We start from the raw sequence: 12,242 nt of genomic DNA on the forward strand, positions 1-12,242 counted from the left end.
CGCACAACACAAGACGAAGCAGTATGGACTCAAATCTGTGCGTGAAATAACTGTGCGTTTACTTTCATATTCTATACAGGCATATAATAGAGTCCATCCGTAGAGAGCGTGCAGGCTGCACCATGAGCAGGAACAACACGGTAAACAGCGGGCAGTAAGGACAGCATCGTGTCAGAATGAGACTTCATCAGTGAAATGCGCACACACCGCTCATGCACGCGGCAGGGAGGACCCTGTCCTACGCCCAGTCATTTAACCATGATCGCCGTGTTCGACACAACTAAACAAATATAAGCAGAAGGCTGCTCACCTCAGTGCATCCTCGGGACCGGGTCTTCAGTGTGGGTGCGGCACACCCACAGCCCACAGCCGTCCTCAGAACGAGCAGATGTGCTTGATCACAGATCAGTATTGGGTTGCGACACCAGGGCTCCTTTGTCAGACAATTTCAGGGCCTCAGCTGATTCCAAGTCAATGGACCCTGATGTTTTTCATCGCACAGTGCGCCTGGACCAGCCCACTGCCACGCCTATCCTCCGTCTGACACCCAAGGGTTCCCAGTGGGAACCAATGTCAGCGACGCACTTGGTTATTGTATTTGTAAAGCCTACGTACAGCTCTGGGGGGTTTCTAGTGCTGTCTCCTAAAACGTTGTGTAGTTGGCAAGGCCCAGTTCAAGTGGGACAAAACACATCTCGTTAAAAAGGCGCCACCATCTGTTATAACGGAGGAGGGCCTGTACACCGGAGTATGGTGGTTTAAAACATGTTAGGTGGTTGTTACGTTACAATTTAGACAGACATCAACAAACAGAGGTAGAAAATTAACCAATAGGTTTTTAAAATACCGATTTGTATTCCCATTTCCTGCCACTTAAAATCTTTACTCCCCTACTTCTTATACAGGGAAATACCATCAGTATCTCTCTGCTACATTTATTCACTTTGCTGATAAAGACAAAACACTATTTAAATTGATGAGATTGTTACACATTTAGTTCCACCTCTACAAGGCACAACATAAAAATACTACTTATATGTTAGTCCTATCTCAATATACTGTATATCACACTCTGAGCGGCATTCTGCATAATGTGTATTTGTATTTTAATACCATCGGAAGTTTGGCTGAACATTTCAGATATTTAAATATTAACTTGTAAGTCCCTTACAGGCTACTGGGGTATTGCTACTTTATTTTTATTTAATTTTTTATTTAATAAAAAAAATATATGATCTGCACTAAGTGACATAATGGATGAAATAAAACGTATTACAATGTGAAATTTCCACATTACTCATGTATTTCTGATGTTTCCAGTTGAACAGTGTAGTAGTCTTAGCTGTGTAGTTAAAAGTTAAAACTTTAAGCAGGAGACAACTTGGCAAACAGACTTTAATTATATGGGCAGATTCTTCTGGAATAAATTTCTATCTTCAATCAGCACTTCATCAAGTTGATAAATAACAGAGGTTAAATGCAGAAGGTACATATTAGACTTAGAAAACATAAAACACTTTTAAATAAAATTTACAGGAATTGAAGGTGTCTTGTAATTTTAAGGGCTGCCAAGGATACAGTTTGTAAAATGAAAATAAAAACACATTTATATATACTCAAACAAAATCTACATTTGAAAAATAAAATTATATAAGACAACTAAAATAGGATTTTTCTCAGAGACGATTCATTCTTCAATGCAACAGGCCCCTAAATAAATAAAACAAAAGTTACTTCTATTAAGATTACAGGTTTATTCACCAACAAATTTCTCTTAACACAATGACTACATTCACTGACTTATTGATAGAAATGTCATCCTTGATCTGAAGAGGGAGGACATATCTGAAGCCATGGGCGGTGTCTGAAATCACTCAGTTCACTATGTAGTGCCCTATACCGTATTTACCCTTCACCATTTTATCCTTTTTAAATTAGTCCTAATTCTGAGTGTGAAATTTATTCTCCATATAATTCCCTCAAAAATCCCCAAACAGAACAAAAGAGTAGTGCATTGTTTGCACCCTGTGGACAAATCACATATTTTGTTGATTTTTTTATGTGAAAGGAGGTAAATACAACCCATACAACAAATAACTGATAAACTGATACTGATATACTGTACATATGAACTTCAGATTAAAGAAAAATTAAAACTTAATGAACTCATTAGTATTCCAGAGCTAATAAATTCTCTGACTATTTAATCCTTGAGCTCTTCTAAGCAACTGGAGGAGGAACTGAAAATAAAGCTTACAGATGGCTGTAAAAAAAAAAAAAAAAAACAGCAAAAAAGAAAACAAAACAGGACCACATTACTGTTTCAATCCCATTTTTTAAGTTCATGAAATAAAAAAAACTTACATTGCATGAACAATTGAAAAAAAGTCAGATTTCTTTCAAATACATTTGCTGCAGGAGTTTTATTTACTTCTTTTCACTTCAAAGATCAACTAAATATGCCTGGGTGTGCACAAACGTCTGCATACTGCTAACAGTACCCGCAGTTAACAGTGGTGTGATGAGTGCCCTGACGTCTGTAAGTTCTGGTTGTAGGTACAACAGGGTACACTACTGATCACAGCTAACGGTGTCTGATCTGACACATTCAACCAGTGGAGGGCAGTGTAACAATGCATATCAAATCAGTGGGAGAAATTACTCTGACAAGGTCTTTTCCACTCTGCTCCATATTACTTAACAATAAAGCTTCCAAGTCACAACTAATTTGAACTTAAATCTGATCAGCCAGAATAACTGGAAACACCTGTGTCAGCGTTTTCTGCTGGGACGGGTAGTACAGCGCCAGTGTAGTGACGTGTAGAGCAGGGAGATACCAGGATTTAACACTAAACCAAATTTCTACTAAATACAATTAAATTACAAATAGATCAATTAACAAACTAACATTAGTTTCGTCTGGTTTGAAAATGGAATTAAAACAGCCCACACATTAAGCAACAGACCTTTCCCCCAGACATTTTGACTTATAGTAGGAAAAGCACAGGTCTTACTAATAACATTAACAACCTGGTCTGTTTATGTGTCCCCTGTAAGCTATGACTATGACAGTGAGACAACATGTAAAATACCAGGACTCTGGAACTGAAGCAGTAACATGGAAATCTACTACATTAATGTTATCATTTACACCTGCTTTCCCTGTTGTGGCATGTCAGAATGACATCTGTGCTTGTTTTTTGGAAGTTTTTTTTGTACAAATTGTCAATTGAAAATTTCTTACAAATGACAATGATCTTTCAGTCCACTTGGGGGCTACACTAGTATAATCTTGGACTAATGATCATATTTGGGTCTGGTACCACTATTACGACTAATACCCTTTTTGCATACAATTCATTACAATAACAGTTACAAGGAAAAATAATTATAACATTCACATAATTATAGCCCTGATATACCTGCCTGTTCTGTCAAAGTCATTTACACCCTTCAGTGTGGAGTTTTTTAAAACGTTTGCCATGCTTGGACTTTACCTGAAAATGTACTTCTTTTCACTGATTAGATATTCATGTATTTAAAATAAATCGAACCTGGCATGTCTCCAATATTTGTTCAAGCCATCTGCTCCAAACACCGCTCAGCAGGGTTGAGACAGCTGCTGAATGAAAAAGAAAAAGTGACAGCGTGAGTCCTTACAGAGTTCAGATTTTTTCCCACTCAGACTTTATGGAATAAAAAGTATAAATAACTGATGTTTACAGAGAAATATTTTGTGCCAAAGCTTCAATTTTCCTCATGTGAAACTAATCTTCGTTTCATTGTTTGTACTGTCATCAAACAAAAGCACACATCCACAAAAAAGAAAAAAGGTTGTTTACCAAGACCAACAGTTTGTGAAAGTCACAATAAAACCTCAACAGCAGTTCACGGAAAATCCGAGAATGAAACAATGGCATGAGTATGGGAACTATTTAAACAAACAAACAAAAAAAACTTGTCAGTCCTAAACCCCCCCACCTTAAATTGCCCAATCAGATGACAAGGTACTTGCCAGGATGATATGAATGTCTCAAATGATAGGTCCACACTGAGGACGGAAGACAATCAAATGCTTTGTGTTGATTGCCAGTTGGAACGGGGCATATTTCTGGCATTATTCACCTGTCTGATTGTCTGATTGTTTGAGGGGTCTGGTTTTCTCTAATTATGAAGGATGCCTGTCTTGTGTTGGAAAGGTTACACCATTTATCTCAGCTGATGCATCCACTTAGTCTAATAACTGAATTATGTTATTAAGTGAGCGCCTGATTAACAAAGCATTCATAATAGACAACTGATTTTCTTTCACAAATCAAAATCTTCATAAAAACCTTGGTGCAAATATTCAGAGCCAAAAAGCAACAGCTACAGGACATTAATTCAAGTTCAAAATGCTTTCTCCGATAGCTGCAAGACTTAATGTGACATTGATTTAAACGGCCAATTTGTTAAGATCAAAAGGTTAACATGCTGTAGTTAAGTCATGACGTTTTTCTCTTTGACTGACAGACTGACTACGAGAGTAAAACACTGATTTATAACCAACATCAACCGTCTGTTTTCATAATTGCTGCACAGCTTCAGAAATGCAGGTGGAATGTAGATGACAAACACAGAGTATAAAATCAGGCATAATGTTAGACAAGTTAAATGAGTTACCGAAGTCTGATCAGGTGCTACTTGGATGATGAACTGGTATGCAGGCATTACACAATGTTGCAACACCAGATTGGTTATATCTCCATCCTCTGTTACGGGTTCTGGCGGCATAGTGAATCCATCTTCCATGCGCTCATCTGACATGTTGAGCAGCTGTCAGAAGAAACATGCAAGTTAAAGTGTGTCAAAACATAACCTTCTACTGTCAAATACTGACCAGCTTCAAACTTGAAAAGGCCATGACAATTATGATAAATAAAAGCAGAAAAAAATGACTGCTGTTCAATGCTAACACAGTTTTACAGCATAAAAAACTCCATATCCATCCATATCTAATTTCATATTCGGTGGGACAGCTGTAATAAAATCGAAGTTGTATAGTTAAGTTTCACGCTTGTCTCCACACAAAAAATGTGGAAAATCAATTATCTGTCCAAGTAAAATAATTTAATTTTAAGGCTGTAGAATGAATAACTTTACATCTCTTATCCAACAAATACAAATTAAAACACTCTTCCAAAAAATGTCACTGCGCAATTCTTCATTATATTTTTGGGGACAACTAGGAATCATTTATGTTTAGTTACAGGTGACAGGTTCAAATACAATAGACCAGGTCCAGTATAACCAGAGCAGTAAAATGAGGAGCTCAATGTCCCAGTCAGGTGTTGAAAACAAAGTTATTCTATATAACATTACTGCCCTTTCCTTTGGCACTACATTTTCTCAATCGTTGAACTTCCATATTCCTGTATTACACTGCATGTCAGCTCTTTGAATCTTTAAGGGCTGTTGGCGCCAAAATAAAGCTGAGAAAAAATTCAAAATATAGCATACATTTAAATTGATCGTTTTTATGTGGCTAAAATAATTTTTTTCTGCTGCTCCCATACACAGTAGTACACGGCTCAGCTTCTATGCCAGTACACCCACCTGCATCTGCAAAATGATAAGGCGCCGATCTGAACCTGAAAACTATCACTTTAAGGTTGCAGGACTTTGCCTCAAACGGTGTTTTCTGACACTGGGTCATATTTTGCTCTAAAATGCCTTTTGAGTTTCTTCTTAGTGCCGCGTCCTGGAAGCACCTTGAGAGATTTATGACTGACACTTCTTGATAACATTAAGAACTGTTGAAAAAGTGATTTTAAGATCTTTGGCGATTGCCTTGTAGCCTTTGGAACTGTTATGTTTTTTCATCTCTCCTTTGCAATTGTGAAAAAGAAACTGGAAGCCATCAGCCCTTTTTTTATGCAGTAAAACCATCATTCATTGCTAAAGTCAGGTCATGTGAACACTAAAAATTAAACACTGGTGAGGCTCTTGTTTTTTACTCATCAAAAAAGGGTGCCAATAATTAGGTCTGGGGTACATTTTATGTTTGTATTATTTCACTAATATGTAAGTTTCTTTTCTTTTGTTCAGTAACAATGGACATTTTATGAAAATATTCTGGTTATACAAATTTAGTTTATTTGCATTTATTTTCTGAAGATATTCTGAATTATGTACTTGAAATTCAGGGGTACCAATATTTTGGACCAGGACTGTACAACTGATTATTACCAGAGCCATTTCATCCTCATAATATTTGTGGCCTTTAGTGTGTGTTTTTACACAGAGCTGCCGCTCAGCATTTAATATATAAGTACATTATTAGGTGCCTCTCCACAAAGCCACTAAATCCACTGGGATCCTGAGAATAGTATCATATGTGGATTATGTGCTGCCCATGCAATAATTACATTTCCTCCTACACTGTTTGCATTACATGTGTATTAGCTCCAACTAAAATATGGCTGCCTTACTGGCACAACTCTAGTCTACATGAACTTAACTGAGTCTATTACTACATAACTGCACAATAGAAAAGACAAACAACACTTACATCATCCACCCTCCATAGGTCACTGCCAAAGCCTTGAGTCTGACCATAAGTGATTGCATTCTTTAAGAAATCAGTCCTGCAGCCATCATGCTGAGAAACAGAAAATAACACCAATCAACATTTAAAAATAAGTGTTAGTGTTGTACTTGGAAAAACAACAAAGAGCACTTGTCATGATGACTAAAGTACTTACACTGTCACTGTCCTGCAAAACTGCAACAAGCAATCGAATGTATTCCGTGGCAGCTTTGAGCGTGTCCACTTTACTGGGCTTCCGGTCCGGTCTCATAAGTGGCACCATACGCTTCAAGCGGGAGAACATAGTGTTCAAATTCCTGATCTGCACAGAAAAGAGGCTTAAGTTTCATATCCACTGTGTGGAAAATTGGGTTGATGAGAAAATCTTTCAAATGTTATATAACTATAAGTTAAGTTAAACAAGTATCTTGAAGCAAAACCCAGCAAAGGGAAAAGGGTCCTTTTTTGCTCTTATGTGATAATACAGTAGAGTAGGTTAGAGTTGCATTTCAAATATATATATATATATATATATGAGAGAGGAGACAGAGAATATTAAGTGCAGGCCTACAAGCAAATATAGAACATTTAAAAACAAGATCAGGTTACCTTATTTTACCTCACATATATGGCCACAGGTATATTTAATCATGTGGCGACCATGTTGATTGAAAACATTAAAATAAAACTGACAGTGGTTGTTGGTCTATTAAGCCTCAAATAAACTAGCTAGACAGTTTGGAGATTGGAAAGAAAATAAATCAAGGCCGAAATGTATTCGTGGTGTTGGTATGAAAGTTGGTGTGCTCGGTGGTGTGAGTAAAAGATAATAACTCTGAGACTCCTGAAAGGTTTTTGTAAACTTTAAAGCGTTAAAGCGTTTACAGGCGGCTACTTTTCAGCTTGATAGACTAGCGAAGCTAGCAAGATGCTAGCTAACGTTACATTCAACATAACTAAACTAGCAAACGTTTGTTCTTGCCATCTTCAACGTAATTTCCAATGAACACTCACTCTCAGTCGTTCCTTAGCGTTGACCATTTCTCTTTTTTTCACAGTTTCAGTGAAGTCTTCGGCGACGAAATATAAACCCTCCTTCGCTCGTTTAAACTTCTCAATGTTGCGGTACACAGGCAGCACAGACTCGCCTGTTAAACGCTTCAAAATATCGCCCATTAATTCCTCCGCAGGCACCTTCATTTTAACGAGTAACATCTATTAACCCTGACAACCTGTCACACTTTTTTCCCTGTACTATGCCATGTTCACCTGGAAAATGGCAACGATAGGAGGGTCCCGGGAGGGGGAAGGATCACACCTGTGCGACGTGTGCAATCAGGACCCTGTCTGCAGAAGGTTGAGTCTGTCCGTCAAAAGGTGAGCTGAGCTGAATTTTTTTTATCTTCTTAAATTATCTGTTCAGTGCCTTAAATTTCAACACAATTAATCCTCAGAGATTGAATAAATCTATGAAATACCAAAATTGGCTATACCTCAAAGATTTGATTCCTTTAATTAGAAAAAATGTTAAAACCTGAGTATAAGTTCTTTTGTTCAGTTCAAGGCCCAACAGTTGTGATCTGATGTCTTTATCGCAGGTCTTTATGAAATGGATCATTTTTGATTGGTGTTTTATTATCTTTTCTCTCATGCTTGTTCTTTCAAAGCTTTCATATTTATTATATGTATGTGTTATTTATATGTATATTTATTTCTTTATTATATTTATTACTGTATTTTATTTGTACGTATAATGAATGGATGATGGGTTGAAATATTTTTTTCTAATTTTTTTTCTCTTTCCTCTTTATTGTCAGTGTCAAGGAGTTCATATTTTACAGTTTTATAAAGGGCATGCAATTACTTCAGTTATTGCTTGCAGTCATTGTCTTCTTTCATGTTATACAAATGCAGAGCTGCCACTGTGAGAATAAACATATTCAATATTTCATTAAGAAACAGTTTCATAAAATGCTTCCATTGTTATTGTGAATAAGGATGTCTTCATCCACTGAATGAAAAACGTCTTCAAAAAAGTAGGTTGGAGAGTGAATGTAGAGAGTTTACCACTTACCTGAGAATTTCAGAGTCAGCCAGGCTAAACCTCTCCAGTGGGGCTTTACACTCTATGTGAGGAGTTTCTTCAACTGTATTGGCATGATTGAGCTGACTGATAGGCTACCTGATATTGACTGTCTTCTCTTTGAGGTAGTTCAGCCAAATTCATGACATTGAGAAGCACACTGCTACAAGTAGGCTAATTTAACATTACCAGACACACAAATGTGATACCAGTACCTGCGTGCTAACTAACCATTTAGTTAGCTATTATAAACATTAGCAAACAGGACAACAACAATAGTGACCTATTGGCTCTATAACAAAGCTAATGTTACCCACCTGTCAAGTTGGACTTACTCAGACTGGCCATCCAACTATTTGGACAAATCCTGGTTGACTGCTGCAGCAGTAGGCTGCCGTCTAGTGGGGTGCCACATCGGTCAGCCAGTGGACCATCAAATTAGCCATAATGTTTTATAAAGCCATAAAAGTTAAAAGTGTGCCTGTCATCCAGGGTGTGGGTGGGCTGCAATGGATAAGTTCAGGGCTTAATTTCTTTGCCAGTCCAACCATGCTGTCAGAAGGACTCATCAATGTTAACACAGCTCTTCACCCTTTCCTGATCATTGCACTTCCTTGTCAACTTTTGTTCTTTTGACCTTTGATCTTTGGCTGTTCTTCGTTCATCTCGCCATCTTCTTATTATTATGCGATTATGTTGTGGAGTATATGCTGCCATTTCACCAACATAGACATCATAGACATCTCTTCCATGCATTTGCCTTTGCTGCTGCTGGTCTCTCCACCGGCCCCAATCAATCCAATTCAAACCTACTTGGTCTGGCAGTGATGGATGGGTACACTGTTCCCTCTCCTTCCCTTGGTAATCCTTAAATTGGCACGATCCGTTAGCATGTACCAGATTTACTGTCTCTCACTCCCACTGCCCCTTTCCCCCATCTAAATATGCCACATACTTTAACTTGTCATTTACATTGGCATGGATGTTAAGCAAAACATCCACTAGACTGCAGCTCAGAGTCAAAAGTTTCTAACAACAACAAACATGGCGGAGGTGGAGGAGGTCATAATAGAGTGCTACAGGAATTAGTCTGTTAGATGCCCGACATAAGGGAAGGTGGTTGATTCTTTGACATAAAATACAGTACATCAGTACTTAAAAAAAGCAGATGCTGTCAAGTGGAGACTACAGAGGTTGTCTGAGACATCAAATGTCATCTCGCCAAGCATGAAAATTGATCTGTTCACCAGCCGCCTATATAGCCTTGTTGTGTTTATACTCGCAGTCTTTCAGACTATTACTGACTTTCTAAGAGAAAGGCTTTTGTAGAAGAGGTATGCGCCCTATCAATGTTGGAAGATTAGTGTTGTAGTTTAAAGGATTTCAAGACCCAAATGCAGAAAGGCTGGGTGGTAGCCTATAGTTCAAAGATTTAAAAGGTAAATAGATTTCACTTACATAAGGCTTGTCAAGTCTTATCCTTATTTAGTGCTTTAAACTACAAGCTGCATTCAGCCATTTGTACAGTTTTTTTCTACACATATAGCGCTTTTCTACCACACTCACACATACCAATTACAACAGCTCAACAGCACCACAGCCGATCAACAAACTGAACAAACAAACCAACAGGCTGAGGGGAGGGCAGAGCTATACACAAGGGGAGCAGGTAATCACAAAGGCAGGAAACACACTTGGGCAGGAAGCAAAACAAACTAATTACGTAAATGAACCTGGTACATTCAACCAAAGATCATTCAGACCCTCCTGTGCCACTCCAAATTTCTAATGAGGCCAATTCAGACAAGGAATCAGTAGATGGTCTTGTGTTGAAAATGTCAAAGATCCACTCTTTCTGACAGGAAAGGCTCACACAGTTTACATGGCTGAGACATTGCAAAGAAAGTAACGCCATATACTGTATTGTAATGTACTGCTCTGGGTGGGGTGGTGCACTAATTAACTTGCTTCTCATGGCAAATATTGATATATGCGATTAATTTGGATTAAATAATGACAAAGCATGGAATTAATTACATTACTTTTTCTAATCGCTTGACAGCCCTAATAATCATATTATTTTTACTAAGGCTAGACCAGAGTCCTCCAGTCCCCTTGAGAGCATCAACAATATAAAATAAACTGAGTTACTGTCACTGGACTGTTTCTTTGTGTCATAAACTAGATGTGCAAACTTGAACATCCTGAGCAGCTGCACAAAGGCCCAGCCTGTTTTTGCTTTCTTCCACAACCAGATGACAAAAGCAGTTCAAGGACATGACATCAGCAGCAACATCATCAGCTCATCACATCAGCTAATCAACATCTCACCATGGAAGCACATTGCTCTCGCAAGAGCAGCAGAGCAGCCCCAATCACAGTCCAGGGTGTTGAGAGGTGTCCTCACTCATCACTACAGTGACTCACTGGTCGCTGTTACTGTACCTGGGACCACTGTGGCCCTACTGTCAGAGACCTCAAAGCAAATGTGCTTCTTTGAGCTGCCTGAGTAGATCAGACTGAAGAGGTAAATAGAAAGAAGCCCAAACATCACAAGCTGGTAGAGCAATGGTGGGAATAGAGAGCTCTTTTCATAGAAGTGGGATCTCAGAGCTTTGCAGGCCACTCTCTGCAGACCATTCATACTTTAACCATCACAGGGTGGCAGAGAGGAGACCTATCAAGACCATAGCAGAGGCCCTGTTCAGACGTGGCATTAATATGCATCCTGGGTCATCCAATCACAAGTGGACATCTCTTAGTGCGTCAGCTCACAACTGACATTAAAATGAAGTCTCGAGAAACTTGTGATCGTATCTCACCTCTTTGTTCTTTATGCAAATAAACCCCTACATCATTTCTGTTTGCAAAGCCCAAATGAATTATTTTCAGCCAGTGCATCTATGACAAACAGGTCCATTGTCAACATGTTTGTGTGTGAGAGAGAGAGAGAGAGAGCAGGGCAGAGAGGGGCTGAGTGAATAATTGTGCACATTTCTATGTGTCTATATGAAATAAAATTTTACACATTTGAAATAGTAAAAAAAAATCAGTATGTGTTGATGTCAATGGTGGTATTGTGGCGGGCTACCACAAATAAAATTCAGTGTATGGGAAACACTGTGAGCTGTTGCTGGGACACGAGTCTGGGGGTCTCATCCACCCTGGCTGTGTTACCTGAGTGAGAGTGTCTATTGTTGAAAGACATGAAACATCCAATGATCCTAGGTTAGTAGGTTACATCACTTATGATGTAAGTTCATCATAGGGTGTAACTCAGACTCAAAGAATCATTTCCTATGCCCATCCTGTTTCCAGATGCCTTTTCCTCTTGCACAAACTGAATTTCACATAGTTTTCAGCATTAATCTATTTGTTAATCAAACTATTTGTTCTAAGTTGTTCTTCAGATGGGATTTCTGGTTTTGGTTAAACACTGTAACAGTTCAGAAATTATTCCTTATTCATGGAGTGTAAGTATAGCAGCAAAAAGCTGTGAGGACTTTCTAATATCCAGAAAATTGTGTGGCTTAAATGTCATCTTGAATTGATGTACATTTTAATACCAAAGAGACTAAATTCTCACTACAA

At 38.3% G+C, this 12,242-nt stretch overlaps 2 protein-coding genes across 2 annotated transcripts in view; both read right to left on the minus strand.

The window, feature by feature from the left end:
- Positions 1–633, minus strand: part of add2 (adducin 2 (beta)) — a 21,110-nt gene extending 20,477 nt beyond the window's left edge. Inside the window, exon 1 of the mRNA XM_023397682.2 lies at positions 311–633. The gene's annotated coding sequence lies outside the window, so the exon portion shown is untranslated. The remainder of the gene's footprint in view (positions 1–310) is intronic.
- Positions 1–7,837, minus strand: part of figla (folliculogenesis specific bHLH transcription factor) — a 7,915-nt gene extending 78 nt beyond the window's left edge. The window contains exons 1-5 of the mRNA XM_087171643.1: positions 7,583–7,837; positions 6,744–6,890; positions 6,551–6,640; positions 4,647–4,815; positions 311–393 (exon numbers count right to left, since the gene is read on the minus strand). Coding sequence (XP_087027769.1) covers positions 311–393; positions 4,647–4,815; positions 6,551–6,640; positions 6,744–6,890; positions 7,583–7,783 — 690 coding nt within the window. The 5' untranslated portion in view covers positions 7,784–7,837. The remainder of the gene's footprint in view (positions 1–310; positions 394–4,646; positions 4,816–6,550; positions 6,641–6,743; positions 6,891–7,582) is intronic.
- Positions 7,838–12,242: the final 4,405 nt, after the last annotated feature.

The sequence above is a fragment of the Seriola lalandi genome, unplaced genomic scaffold, assembly GCF_002814215.2.
Source record: "Seriola lalandi dorsalis isolate HSWRI2012SDOR001 ecotype SW California unplaced genomic scaffold, Sedor1 jcf7180002054883, whole genome shotgun sequence".
In the NCBI taxonomy this organism is placed as follows: domain Eukaryota; kingdom Metazoa; phylum Chordata; class Actinopteri; order Carangiformes; family Carangidae; genus Seriola; species Seriola lalandi.